This window comes from Telopea speciosissima, chromosome 10 (genome assembly GCF_018873765.1).
Source record: "Telopea speciosissima isolate NSW1024214 ecotype Mountain lineage chromosome 10, Tspe_v1, whole genome shotgun sequence".
NCBI classification, from domain to species: domain Eukaryota; kingdom Viridiplantae; phylum Streptophyta; class Magnoliopsida; order Proteales; family Proteaceae; genus Telopea; species Telopea speciosissima.
The window spans coordinates 11838274-11866027 of NC_057925.1; the positions used below are offsets into that span (position 1 = coordinate 11838274).

The 27754-nt window shown below is 38.6% G+C and overlaps 3 protein-coding genes and 1 pseudogene across 4 annotated transcripts; 3 read left to right on the forward strand and 1 right to left on the reverse strand.

Annotated features, from left to right (window-relative positions):
* The first annotated feature begins 9369 nt into the window (after positions 1–9369).
* LOC122641691 (G2/mitotic-specific cyclin S13-7-like) lies at positions 9370–12096 on the forward strand. Of its 2 annotated transcripts, none has more exons than XM_043834977.1 (8): positions 9370–9620; positions 10177–10382; positions 10468–10725; positions 10801–10926; positions 11026–11274; positions 11375–11533; positions 11624–11802; positions 11914–12096. In XM_043834977.1, exons 1-8 carry the CDS (start codon positions 9584–9586, stop codon positions 12062–12064), a joined length of 1365 nt encoding a protein of 454 aa, XP_043690912.1. In that variant the 5' UTR covers positions 9370–9583; the 3' UTR covers positions 12065–12096. The 2 variants fall into 2 exon arrangements, with proteins under 2 accessions (XP_043690912.1, XP_043690913.1); XM_043834978.1 differs by having other exon boundaries at positions 11032–11274.
* A 2682-nt stretch (positions 12097–14778) lies between these two features.
* On the forward strand, positions 14779–16220 carry LOC122643247 (annotated as a pseudogene).
* Positions 16221–18944: 2724 nt separating this feature from the next.
* Positions 18945–21803, forward strand: LOC122643248 (glyceraldehyde-3-phosphate dehydrogenase, cytosolic-like). The gene is made up of 6 exons (XM_043836889.1): positions 18945–19019; positions 19165–19198; positions 19320–19416; positions 19643–19745; positions 19860–19913; positions 21738–21803. Exons 1-6 carry the CDS (start codon positions 18945–18947, stop codon positions 21801–21803), a joined length of 429 nt encoding a protein of 142 aa, XP_043692824.1.
* Positions 21804–24866: 3063 nt separating this feature from the next.
* Positions 24867–26525, reverse strand: LOC122642833 (zinc transporter 1-like). Its single transcript, XM_043836438.1, has 2 exons — positions 25895–26525; positions 24867–25258 (listed from the first exon to the last, which is right to left on the reverse strand). The coding sequence occupies exons 1-2, from the start codon at positions 26523–26525 to the stop codon at positions 24867–24869; spliced, it is 1023 nt and encodes a 340-aa protein (XP_043692373.1).
* Positions 26526–27754: the final 1229 nt, after the last annotated feature.

A 27754-nucleotide genomic window follows, 5' to 3' on the forward strand; every position in this document is an offset into this window, starting at 1 on the left:
TATCCTACACCCTTCACATAGAATAATGAAATATTTGAAGAAAGAGAAAATCAAATAAAAAATTCTATGTGGGGGTGGGGGGGTTAAGAAACCCCGGAGGCTCAGAGATACTTTTCCCTTTTATTTTTATTTTTATTTTGAGTTGATAATTGAGTTAGGATCAAGTAACCCAATCAATATTCTTAAACCTAACCCAACCTACATTTTAGGGGGCAAGTTGCAAATCTTCCTAGAAAGAACTAAAAAGATCCAAGGAATGAGTTTGTATAGTGCAGAATGTTGGGCAGTTAAGGCTATCTTTGGTATCATTTTTCTTTTTGATTTTTGTCAATTTAACATAAATCATTAACGAAAACTATTTTTGATTAAAACATAAAAATGATTTGATAACCAATAGACATAAAATGATTTTTTTGAAGAAATAAATTTAGTATCTCTATGTACGGTAAAAAAAAAAAAAAGGGTTAAAAGACGTTCTTTTCACCCACTTTCTTTAAAACTCTTTCAGCTTTCCAAGCCCTTTGAACTAAACTGCAAAGCATAAAAATTGTATTCACGGATGAATGGATCAGAGATGGGTTTATACAGTGGAAGAAACTGTACCAATCTCTTCACCAAGTCCCCCTCCCTCTCCCTCTCCTCGCTCCGGCTCCTCCTCTCCCCCCCCCCCCTCTGCATCTTCGTCTGGCGTCGACGTTGGGTACCTTGTCCCTGCATACCCTCTCCACTGCCACCTCTCTATCTCTGTATCTCCACTCCCAGCCACCTGTTATATCCCCTGCCCCAAATCTGCCCTTCCCTCATGCTTGGTGAATAAGGGCTTGGGTCATCTTGGGTTTATTGATTGATAAAGCAACTGAGAATCTGAGATGCATGGATTGTATTAGAGAACAACTAATTCCTTCTTCTCTCACTCTTGCCCAACGCCCCTGTACTCCTCCAATCAGATTTAGTCGGTTTATTTGCACTTTGAATGGTAATCTTGCTGTTTTGGCTGAGGATCTTCGGCAAATTCTGAGAAGGAGACGGGTAATTGCCTGATATCTGGAACTCGCCTCTGCGCTGCTCGTACTCACTCCACTGCCAGATTTTGGGGTAGCGAAACTTGGGGAGAAGAGTGGCTTTGGAATGGGAGTTATAGAGGGGCCGACAAGGTTGCGAGAATGGTAAGGAGATATGGGGGAGGGGCGTGAGATGCAGAGGGCGGGGGTAACAGAGGGAAAGGGGGCCGTGGCTTGGGGAGAGAGCATGTGAGAGAGAACTACAGAATTCTCCCTAAAATATAGGAGATTTGTGAGGGGAGGCAGCATGAATGGGGACGGGGTTGTGGGGGAAGGGGTGGGCAACCGATGAGCAGAGAAGAAGACGAAGAAGAAGACGAAGAAGAAGAAGAAGAAGAGAGGGGGAGTGGGGCTTGCGTTTCTAATAATAAAATTAAATGACGTTTTTACCCCCACTTTTGGGACATATAATCACATATTCATTCACATTGAGCGAAAAAATAGAAAAAAATAGCTTTTGGCCAAAACACATAAATGGATCAAGAGTCGTTTTTGGTTTTTGATTTTTTTCAATCTTTTTTAAATAGAAATAGACTCCATAAACGATATCAAACACAATCAAAAACGTTTTTTAAGGTAAAAATAAAAAATAAAAATGATACCAAAGATAGCCTAAAAAGCATCATATAGATAAAACTCATTGTAATGAAGATGAAGATGTTGAGATGTATGAATGGTAAAACTATGAAGGATAAAGTAAAGAACGATCATATTAGAGCTGATTTGGAAGTAACCCTGATACATGATAAACTATAAAAAGTCATTTGACAATGCATGACCATGTTCAACGGATGCCTTTGGATGCTCCAATACAGAAGAGTGATTTGATTTAGATTAAAAAAACTAAAAGAGCCAATAACAAACCTAAAATGACTTTAGGAGAAGTAGTTTTATATTATTGTTGTTGTTGTTTTGGCAACTGATTCACCAGGATTTGATTCAATGCAAACATGACCCATCCATAATAAAAAACAAAAAAATTTATAACTAATTCATTATTAGAAAGCCCAAAAATGTAAACCCATTGTTAATTAGTAGCTCAGGTTGATGAATCCGGTTATAGGCTTGCCTTGTTTCTATTCCAATTAAGTTATATACCAGATAGAATAAACAGATGCTTATCAAATCAGTTGGTAGCAAAGAAATCAAAAACGCGTAATGTGGAGGAAAGCATGATTTGGCAATTGGCATTGTTACATGGAAATGATTATTATTATTTAAAACTGTTATCTTGTCATTGAGTATTATTAGGTTGAGGAGTTTTATATCATTAAAAGCTAGAAACAGATCATTTTCGCTTTGCTCTTCTTCCTCGGCTTCCCAATAGGTAGAATGCACGCCATCATAATATATTAACATAAAATAAGCAGTCTAATCAATCTAAACTTTAAATTATGGGAAAAAGAACGCTAACTGGGCCTATGGTCATGGTTCTGGCAGCCATCGTCCTTCCCAACCCTCTGAGAGCACCATATGAATTTGAGGGCATCTAATAGTTAAATTCAAACTGGCCGACTTTAATGAGTGAATACCACTAAACAGGTGACCAACCCAAACATCTGGGCAACCCGTTTTGGTTCGATAACATAAACCAACCCCCTAAAAGGTGATCAACTGTAAGTAAATCCCCAAATCGAACTCGTCGCTCTGCAACTACTGGCTTCTTCTTCTTTGTTGAACTCGTCGCCACGAGGCAAATCCATTTTGACTTCTTCTTTGTCGAGCTCGATCTGCAAGACAAATATGTGAAATGACCACCTGTCCCCCATGGAAAGGCAGAAATCCCCCCCCCCCATGATGCCTCCATGCACCCTCTCATTAGTCACCGCACATGTGCAAGCTCTAGAGGCCCAGTTAGCATTCTTTATCTCATAAATTATTGTTTGTTTATGCTACGTTTGGTTATGCTACTTCTCATATATGAGGCTAAATGGATAAAGAACATAACTTTTTATGTTGGAAAGTACGACCTAAAGGCTTTGATTGTTTGCAAGGGCTTTAAAGGGGAGGGAAGTGAAATTTTCAAATTTAAAAAAGAAACTTTTGTAATCATTACCCATGTGACTATTTCACTAACTCCAAATTATTTCATATTTAATTATCAAATTTTACAAATAAAAATTAAATGTAAAATGTATCATTAGTATGTATGAAATTTAAGTAATTTAAACGATCATATGGGGTAATGTCAATGATTACAAAATTCTCTTTTTAAGTTTGAAAATTTTACAAAATTTTCACCTCTCTTCTTTTTAATTTCCTTTGGAACCAAATATAGTTTGAGAGTTTTACTCATGGGCTTAATTAAATGTTAAGTCATATTAACAAACTCAAGTATGAGAGGGATAACTTGAATTAACTGTGGAGATGAGCTTCTAGTTCAATGGCAAGTAGTTAGATAGTTGGGTTTAGCGTAAATTCAAGGAGGGTCGAACTCTTGACGCTCAATATGTAGTGTAACAATGTGACTTAAAATAGTAGTAGTGTAACAATGTAGTAATAAATGTGGTCTAATATGCCTCCTTTATGGCTCTTTATGGGTTCTTGTCTAGCCCTGATGTGGGGCCTAACGCAAAAAAATAAAATAAAATAAACTGCCATTAACTTCATCTTTATATATAGTTCCTTTATATACCTATATATGTTGTAAAGGTAAGTAGAAGTTTTAGAGGGGATTACTTGACTTCTGTTAACTAATTAATCACATAAATTCAATAATCCTTGTGGTACCATATATGAGAAACAGGCATTGATTTTAAATTTAAATATTACAACTAGTGGTCCTCATGTTGAAAAGCTTCTTGGATACCCCTATCCCCCCAAAAAAGCTTAATTGGATGCTTCGAGTTTTCTAAAAAGTAGATTCTCTCTTTCCCCGTGGTTTGCTAGTTAAGAGAATCCAACGAGGCTGATCTCTAGTAAGGGTGTAAACTTCCCGGGCTAGGCTTAGCCCATCGTGGCCCAACCCAAGGTTGGGCTGGGATATCTTAGCCCAGTTACAGCCCTCCTGGGCTTATGGTGGATCGAGATACCTAGTCGTGTGTGGCATGCGTCGCATGCACCTAGATGGCTGCTCTAACTGACAGTCGTGCCTTCAGAGATTTCTGCTTTTCCATGGGAGGCGCGACGGTCAATTCTGTTAAGAAAACAACACCCAGAATAGCGATTTGCAGAAGAAAAGCAAAAAAAAAAGAGCACACAACGGACAACACAGAGATTTTTACGTGGTTCACCTCCAAGATGGAAGCTACATCCACGGTCGAGCAGTAGAACAGGTTTCACTATTTTCTCTGAAAAATGTTACAAACCCTCATAACCCTATCTCAAAGAGATGATAAGAACATTATATATGGAAGCCCTAACCCTAGAAAGTACAAAAATGCCCCTAGTCCAAAAAATTGCCAAAAAAACAAGGTCGGACCAAAACATAACATATGGCTCAAAAGTACTCATTTTGAAGATCTCGACGAGTCCAATACAACTCCAAGCCTGCGACATGGAGCCCCGCCATTTTTCGGCATTCTGAGATCGTTTCGAGGCCAAAATGGCCCTCCGAAGATCTCAACCGCACTTTCTGGACCAAATCAGGCTTCACCAACAACAATTTCGCATGACCCTATGTCTAGGTGTAGGAGCCATGCAGCGCATCTGATCAGGTAGCGTTTTTTCCCCCTATATATACTTATTTTTTGTATAAATATGTCATATTTAATAGGATTTTTTTTATTGACAACCCTCAAATTTATAAAAGGCATATCTTCTAAGCTTCTGCTTCACATAGAGTAACTGAGTAACAAAAGGCATGCAAATGGCATATTATCATACTTGAAATTAATCTCAACCATTCATTAATGTTTAATCTAAACCTAAAAAAATACATGTGGAAAATAAACAAACTTGCTAAGTAGTTATGATTAGTATTTATCACATTCTGATAAGATGATATACAAAACTTTCTCTAGTCCAAGATACCCATACCAAAGCCAAAAGAAGAAGAAGAAGAAGACGAAGATTTATTTAGGTGACTTAACGTGCTCTTGATGATTCATCAGCTCCATGAACCACACACAGTAGAAATCTTTTAGGACCGTGTTTTCCTCCACCCACGGTGAATGGGATCCCATTCACTGCGGGGCGGGAGAAGGTGGGAGGGAGTATCGGGAGGACATTTTGGGAATATATATATACTAAAATGCTATTGGGTTTGTGTTCCCTAGGATGGTGAGTGAACTGACCTCTATTGGTGGATGGAAACTTAGTCCAAATTTTATGTAATTTGTGGAAAATAAAAGGATGACTAGTAATATAAGTAGTGATTAACTTTCATGAAATAAATCTGCCCAAACCAAGCCCTAAAAAGCCCAAGGTGGGATTGAACTTTTTGGGCCTCAAGTTGGGCTTGGTTTTATTGGAAAAAAGAAGAAAGGGGGGATTACACGTAAACTTTCTATCATAGGGGAACTCAACAAGAGTTATTTAACATTCGAATCTTAATGTTTAAGGTGACTGAACAAAAATGGAATTAGTGTAGACTACAGTTTCAGATGAAATAACCAAATAATGTGAACGTTCCATATCTTTTGAATGATACCAATTGAAAGGATACAATCCAATCATCATGTTTTAGTATTTTTTATTTATTTATTTTCGTTATTGGTAAAGGTTGGGCACGTTGGTGTTCTGCCCGGCCTGAGTCTTTCTCTCTCCCACCCTCCATAAAAATGATCTCCCTACCCTTGTGCATACCTGCTAGCTCTAGGAAAGCTAGGGGTGTTCTGCCCAGCTTGAGTCTTTCTCCCTCCCACCCTCCTATAAAAATGATCTCCCTACCCTTGTTCATAACTGCTAGCTCCAGGAAAGCTAGTAGTGTGTCCAACCCTCTCCCTTTTTTTTTTTTTTTTTGAAAATTTTATTTTGATCATGATCATTTATTTTTAACACCTCGAATCATAGATAATACAATGATTCATCTAATTTAATATCAAATTATCAGAAGCTACTACAAGATTCCAGTTTGAAAGATATGATTCAACATCATGTTTTAGCCTATTTAAACATTTGAGTTAAGATAATAGCTGTTTATCATATTATATCAAGACAAATATGATGGTACAATATGATCTTAGATAAGAACATTGTAAGCTTCTAAATGATTCTAATTGTTTTAAAAAAAAAAAAAATTCTAATTGGAAGTAAAGAATTCACCATTATTTTCTGGTTTTATAAACCTTTGAAGCATGGCTTTTTTTTTTTGTAATGGTATCATGACCTTTCACTAATTTAATTTTGACAATTACGATGGGATGGTCTGATCTAAGATATGAGTATCAGAAGTTTCTCAAATATTTTGATGAAAAAAGATACCATTCAACCTCATATTTTTTAAATTTTCAAATTTTGATTTTGATCGTAACCATTAATTCAGCATATTAAATCATGATAAACATAGACAAAACAGTCTAATGGCTGAAAAATTCATGTGGAGTTGAACGAAATTTTGCTGTTACACTAGTAGCAGGAACTGTATGCCAAGGAAAGGGGATCTTAAAGGGTATTTTGAAAAATACTAAAACCAAGGAGGGTATTTATGAACCCAAAGGGGAAGTGATTTATTCCATTTCCTTGGCTGCTAGCCTTGTAGCAGGACCATTCCTCTTTTTTTGGTTGTTGATTGTAGCAGGAACATTCCTGCTATGGGCGTAGCAGCAAAATTTTTTCTTGTGGAGTCCAAGTTCACTAGATCATAGAATTTAATTGGACTACCACTTTGACACATGGCAAATCCAGGGCATTCTATCGATCCAACAATTTAAATTGGAAAATTCATCTCTTTATGCGGCTATGTGACATGCATTGGGATCCTCTATTGTCGAGCTGCCCCTACTGCCGTGTGTGCCCCAGACATAGCAAGGCGGCGAAAATACCGCCCTACCCCTGCCGAGCGGGGGAAGACGGTCTTTACCACCTTGCTGTGTTTGGGGTGCACGACAGTAGGGGCAGCTCAGAAGTAGAGGATCTGGACCCATGTGACATTGTGCCAAGAGGGGAATAACGGTTTTTGTGCTTATTTTATCTTAATTTTATACTTTTTTTTAAATAATTACAAGGGGTCTTAATTTTATAATCATATGTAGAGCTTAGAGAGGGGATACTAGAAAGATCATTACATTAGGCAATAATAATTCCATTTTTATAGAAACTTTTGTCTAAAAAAGAATGGAATCTCCAATTACAACCCCTATAGCATGAACGAATTTGGACGAGTCGATACAGAGACAACCTCTTCTACAGTTAACCATCACAATTATTACTGCATCAGGCTTTGTAAAGACAACAAACAAACGGGAAAGAAATTGCTATCTGGGCCTCTAGAACCTGCATGTGTATGTTGACCAATGGGAGCACGTGTGCAAGCATCGCCTTGGATGAGATTTTCACCTTTCAATAGAGGCAATATGGTACTTTCACGTATTTCTATGTTTAGGCATAGAAACAATGTGGGCCACCTGATCAGATAGCATTCTTTCCCCCCCAAACTTTATATAAGAGTATATGTTGGCTAATTGGGATCTACCTCGGATTTGGACCAAACCATGTCTTAACATATAGTGGAAAAATAGTGAAATAAAAATTGTTAGAGGGTAAAGGAAAAATGCTTAAGTAGACAAATCATTGAAAATAAAGAGAAAAAAATCCAACATATAGTAGGCCATATGGTTGGATTCAACTATTAAATTGAGATGTGTATTTAATATAGAGAACACCATATTTACCCAACAGTTGAAATTTGCCGCATCACCTTCTAGTTGGCCAAAACTCAGTACATCAAAGCATTGAGGGGAAGGCCAAGTAAGAACCCATCAAATTAAATAGTGAAAACGCTGCAAATTAATTAGGTGTGAACCTGCCTGCCTTTACTTCTTTCCTTTACCCTTACTATATAAAACCCTTAAAAAAAAAGTGAGTTCATCAAATTAAATATGGAAAAAAGATTGCTGCCTAGTTGCGTGGTTTATGAGTCTAGAGTCTAGACACAGGAGCACATGAATTTACCATCCCCTTTATGAAATAAAAAGCGTATCCATGTTGATGCTCTTGCACATGTTTTCATTGATTCTGGCACTGATGCAGAGACTACACGATCAGACAAAGATCTCTTGCCCTTAAATGTGTTAGTTCGTATAAACTTGATTGGCTTGACCTACCAACGCTCCATGGGTCTCCATCTCTGTGTCTTTTCCTCCTATGAAATGACATGGTTGGGACTGGATTAAGTATGTGTTTGGCCAAATCAAACCGCAAGTATGATCCTAACTTCAATTAATACATAAACTTGGCTTACAAATCAGGATTTAAAATTATTGAAAAAAGGAGAACGAGCCAAAGTAAAATTTTATGCCCATTTAAACTTGATTGGCTTAATAGGAAGTAAGGATGTACATGGATAGTTGAAAATCCGAATTCGATTCGCATATGTATCCAAATTCGAATAACCCAGAAAAAAGTCTATCAAATCTGGATAGAAATCAACTAATAATAAAAAAATAAATATCTACTGAAATTGAGGGTTCTTGAAGGTTCGACAGGTTCTAGAGAATGAGGAAAATAGTTTAGACAACCGAGAGACATGGATTATGAACAAATCATATCTGCCAAGGAGAGGAAGGTCTAGGTTAGTCAAGGATGTAAACAGATAGTTGAAAAATGAATTCGATTCGCACCTATATCCAGTCAAGAGATATCCGAATCCGAACACATCCGATCTGTATTCGTTCCGTATTTGATCCGTTTACATCCCTGATAAGCTAACCCAACCGAACCGTCCGACCCTAACCTCAATTTAAATACAAACCTGACCCAGCATGAACCAGATGTTTGGATGGGGTTTAATCAAAATCCCAAGGGCACCATAGGATAGAGGTCATGTTGGGGCATAACCCAAAACCAACCATAAAAAGGGTTTTCAGTAAAGCCATATTTGGCACCCCCTAGTCAAGTTTAGATAACAGACTCGGTTTTTAATTAGACCGGGTCAGGATGAGAATTGCAACCTTGAATGGGGCAAGGCCTACATTCTACAACGGCTATAATGCTTAATTTAGAAGCTCCTACTGGAAAAGGAATAAGGAAAGAGCGTTTAGTAGTCAGCTTCCCGTCCGTTGGATTATATTCATCGAACGGTTTGAGTTTTACCAAAATCGACCGTTAGAAGAAACCCGTTGTTTTAAAAAGGGTAATTAGCTCTGGCTCTTCTCCATAATGAAAAGCTTCGTTCCGTTTCAGTCACTACAGAGAACAGAGAAGAGAAGAGCAAAGAACAGAGGAAAGAAGCGAAGAGCAAAGAACTGAGAAGAAAGGCGAGAGAGTGAGAACTGAGAAGGGAAGAAAGATATAGTGACAGTTGATCGAGAGTGGCGACACCTAACGTAGAAGGGGAATCGCTGAGTGGAAGGCTCCATCTGTTTCTGTCGTCACTATTGACTAGCCTTGGAGGAGTTTTTGGGCAGATTCAAGATACAGAGATGGCATCAAAACCCATTGTTCCACATCAACCGAGAGGTAATTTTTACATATTTCTTCGATTTCTGTTTGTTTTTCCAAAATTTTAATTGGTGAGTTTTCTTTAGAACTGATCACGATAGTTTTTTTCTCCAAAATCTTTCTCAACTTTTCGAGTCTTCGAATGGGTTTTCCCTTTTTATTTTCGGGGGGTTGGGTGTCAATTGCAGTTGTTGGTCTCGATGCGTTTCTTCATCTGGAGGGTTCCATACTTCCATGAGTTTCCATCCCTTTTCCTCATAACCTTTCCGGCTCTGGTTTCTGTGTGAGAGAGGTGCTCGATGTTCATTCCCAGCCAATATTTTCTTTTTTCTTTTTTTCTCAATTATGCACTGGAGATCTTCGGATCATCTTGAGGATTTTCTTGGGTATGGGAACTCGTTTGATATCTGAATCTTTTTTCCTTTTCTGGTGGTACTTTATAGATACTGTTAGTCTTTTGGGAAATTTTTGTGCGGTCAAAATAATAATCCTCTTTGGTGCTAATTTGGATTGACATTCTTTCTATTTTTCTTCTCTTTCTTCTTTAGCCTTAATTTCTGATTGAAATTTTCAGGTGCAGTAGTTACTGGGTTAGGTAAGCAGAAGAATGCCGAAGCTGAGAGGAAGAACCGGCGAGTTCTTGGAGATATTGGAAACTTGGTGGTTACTAATAAAGGTGTAGAAGGGAAGCCACTGCAACAACAGTTGAATCGCCGCCCAGTGACAAGAAGTTTCTGTGCACAGTTACTTGCTAATGCACAAGCAGCAGGAGAGAATAAGGTATGATCTTGGAAAAAAAAAATTGTTCCTGAGTGGTTAATCAGAATACAAAGCTTCTTTATAACTTGGATTTATTGATTTGCAGAAGCTAGCTGCACTGGTTATTGATGGGGTAGTAGTTCTTGATGAGCCTCGGGCTCAAGGAGGCAGAGCAGCAAAGGCGGCAGCTCCACAGAAAGTCACATTGAAGCCCAACCCTGATATGGTAATCGAGATTACCCCTGATACTGAAGAGGAGAACAAATTGCAGAAGTCTATAAACCAGAGAAAATCAAGGAAAGGGGAACGGTCATCAAAGAAGAAAGCCCAGACCATGACAGCAGTCCTTACAGCTCGGAGCAAGGTTGAATTTCCTTGCATACCCTTTTGAGAAAGCATCTGGTTTTTGGCTTTGCTGACTTTGTTTGATCTATACCAGATTGCTTGTGGGTTAACTAATAAACCACAGGATCCAATTTACAACATCGATGCTGCGGATGTTAATGATCAGTTAGCAGTTGTTGAATACATTGAAGACATTTATAAGTTTTACAAGCTTGATGAAGTATGTACTCATCTTTTACTCTTTCTGTATATATCAATTATTGAATCTGTTTTCATCTCATACTAATATTATTTGATTGTTTCTAATTGTTGATTGCAGAGGGAAAGTCAATTTCCCGACTACATGGGCTCACAGCCTGACATAAATGATAGGATGAGAGAGATTTTGGTAGACTGGTTAATAGAAGTTCACAACAAGTTTGAACTAATGCCAGAGACCCTCTATCTAACCTTGAACATTGTTGATCGGTTCCTTTCTAAGGAGATTGTGACAAGGAGAGAATTGCAGCTGGTGGGCATAGCTGCCATGCTCATAGCTAGCAAATATGAGGAGATTTGGGCTCCAGAAGTATACTTTTTCACTCTTGTCAATGATTTCATTGGTATATAAACTTATTTTTTCATTAATTATGTTAACCTGAAGTGGGTGGGTACTTATAATTTTGCAGGCCAATGATTTCATTTGCATTTCAGACAAAGCATATACTAGAGAACAGCTATTGGTGATGGAGAAAACAATATTGGGAAAACTTGAATGGAGCTTAACTGTTCCTACACCTTTTGTCTTTCTGGTCCGCTTTATCAAAGCTTCTGGGCCTGATCAAGAGGTAATATTACTTTCTCTTTGTGAATTATTGACATACTAGTAGTGGGTTAGGTTAATATTCATTATTAATTTGTTCTTTTTGAATGGGTAGATGGAGAACTTAGTTTTCTTTCTAGCTGAACTTGGCATAATGCGCTATACCACCATTATGTACTGTCCATCGATGATAGCAGCTTCAGTGGTATATGCTGCAAGGTGCACATTGAACAGAACTCCTTTTTGGACTGAGACACTTAAGCTCCACACAGGCTACATTGAAGCACAGCTAATGTAATGACCTCTTCTTTGCTTTTCTTCTTTTTCTTAAAACAAAATTGTGTTTTATATGGTTCTTCATAGAATGTTGTTAATTATATAACCCCTCTTCTCTGTGATTGACAGGGACTGTGCAAAGCTATTAGTTAGCTTCCATACTAGGGCAGCAGAGAGCAAGTTGAAAGTGGTTTATAGGAAATACTCGAATCCACAGCGGGGCGCTGTTGCTCTCCTTCCTCCAGCCAAGTTTCTTCTGGATCCATCCAAGGCCTGTTGATCATTGATTCTTTTCTCCAAAATGCCTCTTTTTGGAACCATTACACCAACCTCATTGGTTGTGATACATTGTGTCCTACTATACTTTTATTTTGGAACTATTACAACAATCTTACATCCATTTCTCTGGTTGTAAACTTAAAATTCTTCACTCTTGTGATTTTTTGGTACTTGATTTTCTGGCAGCTTTTGAAGATTTGGTTTGAGTGAGGAATGTATATCAAAATCGTGCAGTGCTGTTTAATGGGAATTAATTCAATTCTTTTTTGGTGTTTTCTCTGAATGGATCAAACAGGCATTTTACATCCATTTCTCTGGTTGTAAACTTAAAATTCTTTTTTGGTTTTCTCCTAAATAAAACTTCTATCATGTTCTGCAGTTACAGAATTTACCTTGTATAAAGGTGGAAATCCCAGAGATAAAAGGGGTTGGTCATGACATGGCCCAAAAACTAGGTGGTGTTTTTTTTTTTGGTAGAACTAGGTGGTTTCTTCAGGAGAAAACCATTATGAGTCCAATTTGTGATTAAATTTTTTTTGTAAAAACAGAATTTCTTCAATATCAATGATAGTAATTGAAAAAGCAAATTGGTTGAAATTATTTTCTTCCTTCTGGTAATTCGTTGTTTAAACAGCATTAAAGACTCCTAAAAACATTAAATGCTGTGTTTGAAATGCATTATGGGTCGATTTCACATTCTTGCTCTCTTTGGATTAAAATTTGGCCATTGGAGATTATGTGTGGCCATGGACATTATACCACTACGGATAGTGATGCCTAGAGGACCCTCTTATTTTAAATAATAATTTTTCAGGTAAGTTAAATGGCAAGAAAATAGTGGAAAATCTTATAATGACATTTTACACCATCTTACCTCTTGGAAACAAACATGAAAAAACTTTCATCTAAATGTAAAATTTTAATTCAAAACAAATGGAACCAATTGAAATAAACAGTGAAAAGTCTTATTTTAGAAAAAAAAAAAGTTTTTTTCCTACCTTTTTCACGGAAACAAACAAAGCCTTTGTAAAATAAGAAAACCGTTTTTTTTTTTGGAAAATGTTATCAATCAGGGCCAATCCTATTGAAAATAAATAAATTAGAATTTTATTTTATTTTTTGTATTTTTATGAGTCGACGAGAGTTTACCACAGCCAACGTGGGGGAATGAATCTTTTATGCCATTCTGAGTCCAGATCATTTTCCTGTACGTTTCACGTGTACGATTAAATGATGACATGTGTCGTTTTACTTTCATAAATAGAGAGGCATTTCCGAAAGTATTTATGAAAGCAAAAGAATGGTCACCTAATTGTATGTGAAACAAACATGTACAAATAGGTGATCCCCAGTACAGAAAATAAGGCTCCCATGCTACGTGGCCCCAAAACAAGAAAGACAAAATGACCACCCTACCCTGCTGAAATGAAAAACACCCCCACCCCTATTAGATGTTCTTCAAATGTCATTGGCCCATGTTGGTGCAAGGGCCACGCAGCCCTAAAAAAACAATCCATTTCACGAGTGGTGCATTGCTGCATGGGGATCATTATTTAAGGGGAAAAAAAGAATACTACCTAGTAGGGGTGCAAGTTTGGCCTTGTCGGCCCGAACCGCCCTGAGCCCGAATAGGGCCTCGGATCGAGATATTTGGCCCGAGGGCGGGTCGTGTGGAAATTTCTAGGATGGAAATTTCTAGCCCTGAGTTAGGGTCGGGTCGGGTTAGGGTTGAGGCCTCGAGCTAAGCTTGGCCCGGCCCGACCCGACTCGATTTAGGTTATACTATAAAATATATATTGATATAATTTATACATTATAACTTTAAATTTCACCCGCATTTTTATATAATATATTATATATGAAGACAATAAGTGTTATAATATATTTTATTATATTATTATTTTGTATAAAATTGATAATGTTCTTCCGCCCATTTCAGCCCATGCATTTCTTTTTCCTCCCCATGATGAGGGCCAATCAGAAGTCAGCCGGCCCGACCCTAAGGGCGGGTCGGGGTTGGATTTTCGCCCTAAGTCGTGGTCGGATCGGCCTAGGCCTAGCTAAGGGGACTTAGGGTTGGACTAGGGTTCTATAAAGCCCGGCCTAACCCAACCCCGTTGCAGCCCTACTACCTAGTGGTGTACGTTGCATTGACCTTGTGCCTAGACATATGGGCGCAAAATGACCACCACACCTTTGAGAAATTCCGCTTTCCATGGGGGCGCGACAATCATTTCTCTGTGTCTGGGCACAGGAGTAGCGCACTGCAGCGTTCTTTGTCCCAAAAAAATAATAGATTTTCTGGTTCCAACTTTTTAGTATTGATTTTACAGTAATTTGATTTTTTTGACGAAAATTTGACTACATTATTGAAATATAAAAATCAAATTACACCAGAATTTTACGTCATGAATCTGAATTTTCCCACTATAATAATGCCGACATATCCATTCCAAATTTAAGAGAATTAAACAAATGTTGTCATTGTAAAAACTAAAAACATTGACTAAAGGAGCCAATGAGCCGCAGTTTTGGTCAATTTTTGCTTGGAGCGCAAGCTCCTCTCCCTTCTGCTTCCTATAAACTGTGTGACTGGTTTTCGAATTCAAATATCATCAGAAAAACAATTCAATTCTTTCTCTTTCTCATTATACTTTTGGTTTGATCTATTCTACTCTGATGACAGATCAGTGTATACAACGAGCAAGAAAAAAGATGGAGAAGAACACCAAAAAATCCATAGTTCTCTACCCAGCTCCAGGCATTGGCCACATTGTCTCCATGGTTGAACTAGCCAAGCTAATAGTACTCCATCATAGCCATCAGTTCTCCATCACAGTCCTCCTCACCACTGGCTCATTCGACACCCCCGCCGTCACCTCTTACGTCGACCATGTCTCTCAAACCATCCCTTCCATTACCTTCCATCGCTTCCCTCCTCTTCCCAACCCTCCTTCCCTTCAACCTTCCCCAACTCGCCACACTGTGGCCATCATCTTCGAATTCATCCGTCTCAACAACCCAAACCTTCTCAACACTCTCCAAACCATCTCCCAAAATTCTTCCATTGCAGCCCTTGTGATCGATTTCTTCTGTAACCATGCCTTCGATGTTGCAGCCAACATGAACATCCCTCTTTACTACTACTTCTCTTCCGGCGCTGCCAGTGTTGCTCTCTTCCTCTACCTTCCAACCATCCATAGCCAGACAGACAAGAGCTTCAAAGACCTTGGAAACACTGTTCTCCACCTCCCAGGTTTGCCCCCAATTTTAACTTCTCATATGCCGCGGTCTTTACTCGATCGGAACAATGGGGCCTACAATGAGCTCATGGAAATGGCAACCAATCTTCCCAAATCAAAGGGAATTATAGCAAACACCTTTGAAGCATTAGAGCCAAGAGCTATCCAGGCGATTGCGAATGGGGATTGCATACCCAACGTTGGACCGCCAGTAGTTTCTACATTGGGCCATTGATTGCAGAACCCAAAGATCGATCCAGTGGATCAGATTGCCTATCGTGGCTTGATGGGCAGCCGAGTCGGAGTGTTGTGTTCTTGTGCTTCGGCAGCTGTGGTGACTTCTCGGCGAAGCAGATTGCAGAGATTGCTTTGGGGCTTGAGAGGAGCGAACAGAGGTTCTTGTGGGTAGTAAGGAGACCTGACGACGGCAACCGGGTTCCGTCGTTGGCCATGGACGATTTCGATCTTGAAGCTGTGATGCCGGAGGGGTTTCTCGATCGGACCAGAGACAGGGGACTAGTGGTGAAATCATGGGCGCCCCAGGTTGAGGTGCTGAGTAGGCAATCGGTGGGTGGATTCGTGACTCATTGCGGGTGGAACTCGGTGTTGGAAGCAGTGAGTGCTGGGGTGCCCATGGTGGCTTGGCCGCTCTCTGCGGAGCAGCATATGAATAAGGTGGTTTTGGTGGAGGAGATGAAGGTGGCGAAGCCGATGGTGGCGGTGGAGGGGGATAGGTTTGTAGTTGCTGGCGAGGTTGAGAAGAGAGTCAAAGCGTTGATGGAGTCGAAGGGCGGGAGAGAGATCAGGGAACAGTGTTGGGAGATGAGGGAGAAGGCATTGGCTGCGTGGGCTGATGGTGGGTCGTCTTGGACTGCCTTTACCGAGTTGGCCGAGTCATGGGATATGTCGTCTTGATTCAATGTCAGTAAATTGATATTTTTTTTTTGGGAAACTTTGGAGCTTATATTAATAAAAGAATAGGTATCACCTCCAATTCGCGGGCACGTCCAATTCCTCTAATTCCTCAAATAGGGGGAGTGGATCCTACCTTGGGCAGTGTTTTCGGGCGGGGGTTGGGTGGTCATTTTTGTCCCTATGTAAGGAATTGGAAGGGATAACAATTCATTAATAAAATTGGAAATAAAGTATTTACATTCTGTAATATTTCTTGCTGTTGGTGTCATCCCTCAATAGTGAGGATAAACCCTTCGGCAAGCCGTCTATGCTTAAAATGAATCTCATGGCAAGAGTGAGCAAATCCTGCTAGGAAATCGGCACAATAGTTGGTTTCTCGTACATGGTGCATAAAAACACAGCTCCTGAACTTCCCCCGTAGCATATGGATATCCCCAAGTAGTCCAAACATGAACCAAGGTGGGTAATTTGGTCATTTTATTCTTTAATTTTGATGACTTTATATCAGAAGGGCATTTTGGTCATTAGATTCCCTAAACCTAACGTCTAACGTCCCAAATTAACGGATTAGACCAAAGTGCTACACTATTTTGATAATAAGGGAGAGTTTACAATTAGAAAAGTTGTAGGAGACATTTGGACAAATGGGCATTTTTAGGGGGGCATTTGTTAAAAACCCTAAAATTACTAAATTACTTAAGGGAGGGTGATAGGCATACCGCCCGCCCGCGTGTAGTAAGGTAGTAGGCGGCACCAATAGAGGCACCAAATGGGGCATCATACAAGAGGGGCATGCGAGTCATTTCAAAGGAGGGAAGAGAGAGATAGACAAAGCGGGCCCTAGCTTGTGGAATACGTGTGGTGTCCCAACTTTTTCCCATTACTTAATCCAGAATTAGTGTTATTTGCATTTTTGTTTTTGTAAATTTTTTTGCATATAAACTCAATGGACCAATTTTTCCTTCACCCATGGTGAAAGAAGAATTCCCTCACCATGGCCATATAAACCCTTTCATTGAACTTAGAAGGGTATTTCTAAGCATGAACAATAGCATGTGGAAGTTAATGATAAATCTAAAATCAAATTATAAGGTTGCATCACTAGTGGTAAAGTTAACGGATATTCAAAAATCCATATTTGATCCACGTTCGTATTCATTTGGGAGAATCCAAATCTGTCTGAAAACTAATCGGATACGAATATGATAAATCCCATATTCGACCATTATTATTCGATTCGTTTAGCAATCCGACAGTAATAAAATTGATGAAATATATCTTTTTGTTCGTCTATCTGATTAAATTACCTTATTAGATTTTATTTTCTTATTTTTATAATTTTATAAGTTAAAATAATGTGATTGTTTTTCTAGATTTTTTATTCATTTATATATATATATATATATATATATCTTATAATAGTACGTACTCTACATTGTTTGTCCAATTTTTTAAAATGACAAAAAATACCCTCTCCCCTCTCTCTTTCTCGTACAGAAGAATCCTTCCAAACTCGAAAAGACATGTCCATTGATCTCCTGCCTCTCAGTCTCTCTCGTTCATGGGAAACCCACCTCCCAAAATCCAAAAGACATGTCCATCCATCCCCCTCCTTTGCTGGGGCTCCCTTCCTCACTCCCTCGCTCGCTCGCTCTGTCTCCCTCAAAAAACCCCCAAAAAAAATGTAATTAATTACAGCAATTAGGCATACGAAGAGGAAAGCAAACCGAGAGTGGAGGATTTCTCTCTACTCCCTCCCCTCTCAATCACTTTTTATTATGTTGAGCAGGTGTCGATAACACTAGCATAACATCGGAAAATAAGAATCAATTCCAAGGAGGTTTTTGTGATGCCACCTGCGTGAAGGATTTTCCAAAAGACCGCTCCAAGAATCCCTTTTGTTCCCTCTGCGATCTCCCCAAAGGCAAGTTCTTTGAACTTTGCCACTGATTTTAAGTTACTTCTGTTTCATTTTTGTTTGTTGTTTCGGTTTATTTTTTTAATCTTTCCTGTTGCATCCTATTCGGTCGCTCTTAACTGTTTAATGGGTTGGTCCAGATTTAAAATTCTGAAGAGTTTCATCATGATTACGGTATAGATTTTTTTAACCTTATCCAAAACGAGCTTGAATGCAGTTGGAGATCTGTATTGGGTTCCCTCCCCTCTTAAGTCGTTTCTTTCTCTTTCACCCTTTTGGTTGTGCTTGGTTGTTTTTTAATCATTACTTCCACGATTTGCTTGATCGGAATTAAAATTGGAACAAAATTTTCAACTCTGTAAAAAAAAATTGGACGAGAAAAGGAAAATAAAAAGGAATGGAGTTATAGTTCATACTGAATGTTACTGATTATTGTATTATTTTCCTTCTTGGGTGAAAAATCGAGAGAGAATCAAAGCCGGAGTCGTTGAGTTATTTCAACCTCTCTTACTAATTCCCATGGTGTGTATAGGTGGCTTTGTTCTTGTGCCATGACAGAATTATGAATTTTTTTTCCTGACAATCTTCTTAACAGATTATCAACAGCAGATTTGGCATTATTGAGTGTCCTGTCCACTCCATTACAGATGTGCTTATAATCTATCTTCTGTTATTTGTTTTCCTTTTGCATTGTCATCTATCTCTTCCTATAATTTGTTTTGTTGTATGAGGAGCAACTTCTTGTAATTTAATATCTTTTCTGACCTATATCTACCTCCCTGATTCAGCCACTCAGAAGATTGTTGATGGGCCATCAAAACTGGAGAGGTGGAAGAGTTGCTTCCTTCAACATCATCCCTATTAGCATTGGAGCTGCCAAGGTAATTAATTCCAATATAATGACATTTAGATTTGGAGCAAGACGTTATTGCAAATAGATCTGTGCACTCTTGGCTATTGGCCAGTTCTTTGTCTTGTATATTTCATTTGTATTCTTTTTTATTTGAATGGCTTTTCAAAATTCAGATGAATGATCTCTCTATTATTTTAGTCTATGGCTGTGAATCTTGAATCTTATTCGAGGGAGCCTCTTTAGTCTTTTATGTTAGTAAGTGGCTTTCAATCCTGAATCTTAGTCTGTGGGTGAATTAATTTACATTTGAATGTTCTCGATTATGTAGGTTGTTGGGAAGGTTCTGCCATCGAGAAATTGATTGGAATGGCCTTCTGTATTCCCTCCGTTGATGTTTCAGTGTTTTGGATCAAAGCTGCCATCAAGTATGTGGTGAATGCAACAATGATTACAGCAGATTTTTTATATTGATCTTCTTTTGCTCATGAGGCCTCAAAGGTTAATTCTCTGTTACCTTTTTACTCTCCTTTAATCTCCACTCTCACTCACTTTGTCTTCCTTTTTGTGTATATTTGTCCCTCTTTTTACCTTTCGGTCGCTGCTTAAATTTGCTTGCATTCATTATTCTTTCCTTCTTTATTGTCCCATTAGGCCTGTTGCAATGAGCAGTTACAGCGAAGGAGTTGCATGGAAAAAGGCAGAAATTAGTCTCCTTTCTGAGAAGTTGATGCTTCTTGCCGGATACTTTTTCCAGGTTTGTTGCCTTCCTTTTAATTCACTTCTTATGGTTAGATGCTAGACTTTCTATTTACCTGTTTTGACTCCTTATTATTTCTGTCTATTTCTGTGTTTGGAATGGATTCTGTAGAGAAACAGCAAGAGCGAGAATGACATGGAAACCCTAAGTGCTTCTCGGATGATCGTTATTTCTTTCTCTCCCTTATCAATCTTCCCTCCAAAGTGGAATTTATCCAGAAGACCTCTTCATTTCGCAATCCCCTGCAAATGTATCATATTTTTTCTTGTTCGAGTTCCATTGTTTCTCAAATGGATGTCCTTTTCTTGTTTTTCATCTTTAAACTTTTCTGTCTTCTACAACAATGCACCCTTCCGTATATTTCTGAGCAACCAACAAAGAGAAATTAGATCTATCTCCTCATCAAGCTCTAGGTTCCTATCTTGTCATGCAACACTTCCATGAGCTAATCTCTTTTATTAACTAACCTTTGAATATAATTTAAGTGTTTAAATGTCTGAAGCTTGGATTGACCTCCATATTGAGTATGCACCTGAAAATTTTATGCTTCTTTTGCTACCTATGGGTTAATTTATGACAAGGATGGTTATAAAGCTAATAATTTTAAGCTTAAAACTATGGATCTGATAAGTTAGAAATAGGCCAAATGTGAAACGAACACTTTCAATCTAGCATAGGTCTTTCTATTTCCTTTTTAGCTTTGTTTAGATTTTTCCTTTGTTTTCCTCAGCCTCTCTCTATTCTCTTATCTCTCTCCCCTTCCACTCCCTCTCTCTCATGCCTCCCTCCCTCCTTCCCTCTCTCTATCTCTCCCTCCCTCACGTTTCTCCCCTTCCCCATACCTCTCACATGTCCCTCCTCCTCTACGCCCCTGCCCCATTCCTCTATTTCTCTCATGTCCCTCCCCCTCTCAAGTATTTGACTAGCAGAATGGGTTAGAGATTGGACAAGTTAGCAATGTTGTCTGTTAGACTGCAAGCATCCTCAATATGTCAATGGATGGTAGTGAGACTTCTCTTGTCCTTGGCAGTTTGGTGAGAAAAGGATAGGGAATTACTCTCTAGGACCAGGAAAATTATAAATCATTGTGATAAGAACGTATCACCTACAGTTTTACAATTTAATTATGTGAATATAATCCTGATTGTATTCACATATTTTTGACAATCATTAAGTGGATCAATATTTAACACTTCTATCAATGTCTACCAATCTAATTTAGATATTTTTATTCATCCAAAAAAAAATAAAATTAGATATTTTTTTTTTGGATAATCAACTGAATGGATTACAGCTTTAGTTATAGCCTTCATTAAGTTGCTCTGTTTCTTCCACTCTTTTTCATTTTATTAAATATTTATAACTTTTGCATATCACTTTAATGGAATCAACTGAAACTGGCAAGATCTAAAGTGAATTGGCTGCAAAAAGGAATCAAACCTGTGACATTAGAGCTTGGAGGGAAGTCGACGTTGACCAGGCTGTTGAGCTTGCACACTTTGCTCTATTCTTTAATCAGGTTTGTTCGATTGAGAGTTTTTGCAGAAAAAACTTAGATTCTTATGATGATGGGATCGTAAATTGAGGTTGTGCTGTCTTCAGGGTCAATATGTTTGTGCTTGGTTTCTTAAATTTGTACATGAATTTGTATATGATTAGTTCGTAGATAAAGCAAAGTCACGTGCTATGAAATTTATTGTTGGTGATACCTTTAAAATAAGTGTTGAGCAAGGTCCTCAGGAGACTACTCTCTCTACTCACACTCCATCTGACTCTTGCTGATCTGCATTCTGCATCTTTTCTTATTGCATATAATTGTTAGCCCGTATATCTTTTAGTATTGTTGCTTTGATCAACATTTTCAGATGGATTCAGAGCACACACACTCCATCTGACTCTTGCTGATCTACATTCTGCATCTTTTCTTACTGCATATAATTGTTAAGCCTGTATATCTTTAAGTATTGCTGCTTTGATCAACATTTTTAGATGGATTCAGAGCACTTTGAGAAGATATACATAAGATCTGGCATTGAAAGTGGGGCAAACCCTTGAAGATGAAGGTCAAAGACTGAGAACCAAAGGCTACTTTATAACCTTTTAGAAGTATTCTCTCTATTGATGATTCTTTTTATATATATTTTTAAGTTGTAGACTGGGGAGACCAGTTGGAACTATGGGTTGGTAAGACTACTTATACGCAAGGAAACACATTTCGTTTCAAAATGCAAGATCTCCAGTTCGAGAACAATGTGGGGTGGAGAAATTTCAAGTTCACATATGTTACGAATCCAAATATTTATTTTCAATGTATCAGTAGACAAACACTTCGCTCTATACATTTGTTGATGTATTCCATTGAATTGGGCATGGAGCTTTCTAAATGTCTGGCATTTGTTTCATTTTATTTGTTATACTCCATTGAATTTTGCATGGAGCTTTCTAAATTCTTGGCATTTGTTTCATTTAATTTGTTCTAAACATTAAGTGTTAGAAGTGTGTTCAAATAATTCAATATGGATGAACCTAGAAAAGGGTGTTGAGGGTTGGAACATACCTATGGCAAGAACTCCAGGAATTCTGACATTTTCCCTTGATTTTGAGTAACTAATTTCCCATATATTTCAATAAACATTCACTTATCTGTGAACTTTTTTTATTAAGACATGCCATTTGACATTTTCACATAACTTCTACGACAGGATATTTAATACTTTACATTGTTTTTGTTTTTAATTTATTTTTGAGGGCAATGACAAGTGAGTTTACTAGTACTTATATGAGTCTCTCTACTTTTAACAGGATACCTATGCTTTACATTGTTGATGGGCCTATATATTTTCGTGCATAATCCATGTGTTTGCATAAAGGTTCACAGTTTAAACTTAAAAACTTAAAATTGTTGGATGGGCTAATGGACCTCCACAATCCATGTACGTATCCAATAAAAAAAACTAGGATTTTTCTCAATAACGACTCTTTGGAGAGTTTAGACAATCCAACCGCAGATCCCATGAGAAGCATTAATTAGAAGCCTATTATTCCACCAAGATAGCGAGTTCCAAACTGCAAATCTAATGAGAATCATCAATGTAATGAAATCCAAGAAGCGCCACCTTGTGTCAAAGCTTTTGCTTCAGGAGGCAAGAAACCAAATATGCCCTTCCCTTCATGGTGTGTCCACCCGAGGTTTGGAAAATTTCCTGCAAACCGGGCAGCACAGGCGACGAAATGAAATAATCCCCTTCCCTTATGGGTTTGCAAACACCCTTTTAATCGGAATGGAATTCCATTGGATGCCTATGATTTGTAAGAAGATTTTGTCCACTTACCGTTGGCATAAAAATATATATACCTAGGGGTGCAAGTTTAGCCCTATCGACCCGAACCCGCCCAGGCCTGCCCTGAGCCCAAACAGGGATTGGGCTGACATACCCGGCCCAGCCCGACCATGTTTTAAGTTATACTATAAAATATATATTTATGTACTATATATATGTTATAAACTTTAAATATCACACATATTTTATTATATTATATTATATATGAAGATTAAGTGATAATATATTTCATTATAGTGATTATATATGAAGATTAAGTGATAATATATTTTATTATAGTGTTATTTTACCCCTGACCTAGCCCAACTCAGTCCAGTCCAAACATCTCTCCCTTCTCCCACTCCATGATCAGGTTCAATCAGGGTCAGCCCGGCCCAACCTTGAGGGCGGGTCAGGGTTGGATTTTCCAGGCACTGAGTCAGGGTTGGGCCAGTCCTAGGCCTAGCCAAGGGGACTCAGGGTTGGGCTGGGTTTTAAAAAGCTCAGCCCAACCCGACCTCTTGCAACCCTATATATGCCACGTGTGGCTAAGGCTATCAAATGGGCGGTTCCTTACCTGTTCTAGTCCGAACTGTCCCAAAACTAGGATCTGGTCCCACTTAATAAGTGGACGGTCCGGTTCCGGTTCCTCAATGGTTCTAAGCAGTCAAAGTTTCAAACAGTCAAATATGTAAAAATTCTGAAATATACGTATAAAATTTCCAAACATACAAATAATTGAATAGATATTTTAAGCATAAAATAATCAAACATCAATTCATAAAGCATACAAACACTAAACCAAAAGCCCAACATTTACACTTCCAAATCACCAACCCCAAATCAAATTCAAATTGTTATAACTATTAAATATTAACTAACCCTAAATAAATAATTTAGACATGTGAAATGGGTCATAGAGGTTCTGGTTCTAATCGGTTTCTCACTAGACTTTCAGTTTTAGACCCATTGAGAAACCTGTTCCAGAACCGTCCCGCCCCTTTAATAATCGATCCCAAAACCAACTCCCAGAATTATCCCATTTAGAAATGGGACGGTTCAGTTCCAGGTTTTAGCGAGACGGTTCCATTTCCAGATCCAAATTGACACCCTTATGTGTGGCTGAGGTCTGTCTTACTCTTGTACAATGGCTCCATTTCTGTTACTGTTATGTAGGTGGAGCCCTTAGTGGCCTTCACCCAAGGACTAAACTAAACCTGGGCAAGAGTGCAGGACAACGCTCTACGAATGGGGCCATCAGGTTCTAAAGATAATAAGCACCAAAACTGGATCGAATTTCCCTCTATCGATGGTTAAAGAGATGAATTAAAATGTATTTAGATGACCCGCGCTGGGGGTTAGCTCGGCTGGTAAAGGACACAGTGCAATGCCATGAGGTCCTTAGATCGAGCCTCTGCGATCTCCTGTTACATGAGTCTATGGGAGGTGGGTTCTTACCCCTGGCCTGAATCGTGCTACAATAAAATGAGCCCAGATCCTCTCCAATGACATTTAACCGGGTGTGCAAAAGTGGTCCAGATGCCACAAATCTATGAAATTTTTTGCTTCTTCTTCCCAATTGTAATTCTAGGATTCTGGTGGATTCTTATATGATTAGAATTCAACCTTGAAGCATAAAACTACCTTAGAAGCAAAATGTCCACAAGACTAGTTAATGGTTGGATATATAGATATATGAAGCTCCATAACACTTCCAAATTCAATGCATGAATGGGCAGGAAAGGAAGAAGAATAAGGATTACAATGTATATATAGTATATATGTTTGTCTATGACGACTAGTCCCAAATCATCACAACTGCTATAACTCCCACCCCAAGAAGGACACAAAGAAATTTGAAGAAAGGGTTGTCAAAGTAGCTGTGTTCTTGTGGTTTGAACCCTTTGGCGATAAGGTGGTGGATGGCAACATAGATGAAAACACCAGTGGCAATACCCATAGTGATAGCATAGATCCAATCTGCCACTGCTCCTTGTGTAGTGGCATCAATGGCAATGCCAATTCCAACTCCGACAGGGCTTGAAATAGCAAAGGCGAAAGAATAAGCAGCAGTGGCTAGAAATGGCCTCTTTGGCAACATACGCAACAATGCAATTCCCATGGCAATGGCTGCAAATATTTTGTGCAAGGATATTGTCCACAAGTTTCTCCATGCATCTGCATTGGTGCCTGCAACAAATATTAATGTTCCCAACAAGTAGTCCCATGAGAACTTCCACAATTAGACCAGGTGCTAACTACTGTTTATGTTCAATTTGAAAAATAATTTAGGATGAGTTTGGCAGCATTGATCTTGGAATTAAATCATATTGATAGCAAGAATCTTACGTAGGTTCACCTGAGATGAGCTACATCCACGGCCAAGCAATAACTAGCTAGACCTTCTACTATTCAGATGAAGAAATTATAAAACCCTCACACACACCCCCTCCTTATGAGATCAACCCTACATATAGTGTTTTGACGGGTTACAATATAGAGAAATCCTAATCCCCGAAAGTATAAAATTACCCCTACCTAGTATAGGGGCTTTTTGTTCCCTTAAAACCCCCCACAACCCACTCACGGCAAGCAGGACCATTGTTATTGGGGAAGAATCAACAGTATGTTTGACTGACTCCCTAACAATGAGGGCATTGTTGGTGACATGTACGGCAGTTTGGCCTATTTACTATCCGTGATTACAGGAAATGTTTTATGCTCCTTCCATGAGCTCTTCATGTTGATATCAAATAAAACTTTCTTCTAACAAAAAATTAAAAGTCCTAAAAAGAATAGAAAAAGAAAGGAATTCAAAAGCTTTACCTGCAACTCCAACAGCAATGCCTTCAAACACAGAGTGAAAGCAAAGGGCGAGGATGAGCAACAAGGTATCCCCAAATGAAGATGTCTTGATGAAAACAGGGTTGACGTCCACGACGGCCATCTCTTTTCCTGCTGCTCTTCCATGTCCTTCCTCCACTTCTACGACCTCCACTTTATCCATTCTTGCTGTTCCGTTGACCACGAAGCTTATGACGCAGTCGCCAAACATGGTGAGGAGATAACCAGCGGACGCCAGCATGAAGGCAAAAGGGTAGGTGTTGGTGGTGAGACCTCCGAAAGTCTGGCTGGAATCGCTCAAGAAATGCATAAGCGACGTCCCAAGGAAAACACCACCAGCGAACTGAGTGCCCATCAGAAGGAAGCTTTCATTCCATCGAAAGAAGTAAGGGGAGACTCCACCTGCAAAAGTGCTCACCAATAGGATTATGAGACACCATACTTTGGTTAGAATCAGAGCTCTGGAGTGCAGATCGATGCTTGTGTTGTTGCTATCACCATTGTTAGTGCCTCCTTGGGCCTTGATTAGGGAGAAATGCAGAGATAAGAGGTGAAGTAGGATTAGCGCAATCGTTGTTGACTTGAGAGATTTCATGGAGGAAGCCATGCCCATTGCCCAGGTAGAGCTTTCCTCTTCTCTAGTTTGAAATACGTAGAAGTCCTAAAAATCTCAAAATCAGCTCGATGATTATATGCCCAATCTAATGATATATTTATAGGGAAAAAGAACTCGGTACTTGGTACGAGAGCATGGTCTATGCCAACGTTCCCATGTCTATCTCTCCTCTCCACATGAAAAGACATCTCTATCCTTTTTTTTAGGGAGGAGAGACTAGAAAGATAGACTCATAGAGTGGTGAAATAGGGCAAAGAACCATTTCCCTATATGTAAATAGGGCAAGGGATCATTGTCAAGCTACGTGGCCCTTACACCAATTGCATGACCCTTGCACCAGTGTGGGGTCAATGGAAGCACACACAAGGGCATCCACCAGGGGATATTTCATTTTATAGGGGCCAAGCGTTCCTTTCAAGGGGATTGTGTCTGGATTAATACTGCATGCGACTAGCATCATTCTTTTTCCCATATAAATCTGTTGATGAAGAATTGTACTACACACTCATACTATTTGATTAGTACAGTTTTATTAATAACTAGTGGATACATGGTTATAAATATCGGTATCGACCATGCCTGATTTCAATACCTGCATGATCCTATTGGTAGAACAGTTTTTACTAGAGGCAAATCTGTCTAAAAATAATTTATTTATTTATTAAAATTAAGGGTAAAACCATCCAAAATGACTAATATGTATCAGTGTCGATATGATCTAAGACTGATATGGATCCCAATACCGATATTTTTAACCATGAGTGGATTAGGAAACCATTAAAGATTTACTTGCCATTTGTTTCTCATTTTGTAGTACAATCTTGACTTTGGGAGGATTGTACTACACAACATAACTTACTTTTTTTTTAATTCATCAGACACAACATAGCTTACATTTTTTTTTTTTAATGACACACAAGAGAGCTTACTTGACGATAAGAGTTTCCTCTTATTTATTTATGAGAAAAAGATTCCCATGATGCTAGAGTAGGGATTCTTTCTTATGCCTTCTCACATAATATGTCAGGGATATACACTGATACTCTCTCTCCTTAGACAAAATGTAGGTTCTCTACTGAACAAACTTTTCATTGGTGTGGTCTCCGACTTTGGCATCGTGAGAAAAACTTGCCCTTTATTTATATTTGCATTGGAGATATTTAAACTTAGGTTTTTTTTTTAACATATATATTAAGGTCTTGTATTTGTGCGCAATAATGTATGTA

Excerpts from the sequence above, each read along its gene's own strand:
- LOC122641691 (XM_043834977.1), top strand. The coding sequence starts at position 9,584 with ATGGCATCAAAACCCATTGTTCCACATCAACCGAGAG. Across the intron at positions 9,621-10,176 it reads TGTTCCACATCAACCGAGAG|GTGCAGTAGTTACTGGGTTA; the intron begins GTAATTTTTACA and ends TGAAATTTTCAG. Across the intron at positions 10,927-11,025 it reads AGTTTTACAAGCTTGATGAA|AGGGAAAGTCAATTTCCCGA; the intron begins GTATGTACTCAT and ends TGTTGATTGCAG.
- LOC122643248 (XM_043836889.1), top strand. The coding sequence starts at position 18,945 with ATGGGCCATCAAAACTGGAGAGGTGGAAGAGTTGCTTCCTTCAACATC. Across the intron at positions 19,020-19,164 it reads TTAGCATTGGAGCTGCCAAG|ATGAATGATCTCTCTATTAT; the intron begins GTAATTAATTCC and ends TTCAAAATTCAG. Across the intron at positions 19,417-19,642 it reads TGGATCAAAGCTGCCATCAA|GCCTGTTGCAATGAGCAGTT; the intron begins GTATGTGGTGAA and ends TTGTCCCATTAG.
- LOC122642833 (XM_043836438.1), bottom strand. The coding sequence starts at position 26,525 with ATGGGCATGGCTTCCTCCATGAAATCTCTCAAGTCAACAACGATTGCG. Across the intron at positions 25,259-25,894 it reads CATTGCTGTTGGAGTTGCAG|GCACCAATGCAGATGCATGG; the intron begins GTAAAGCTTTTG and ends TATTTGTTGCAG.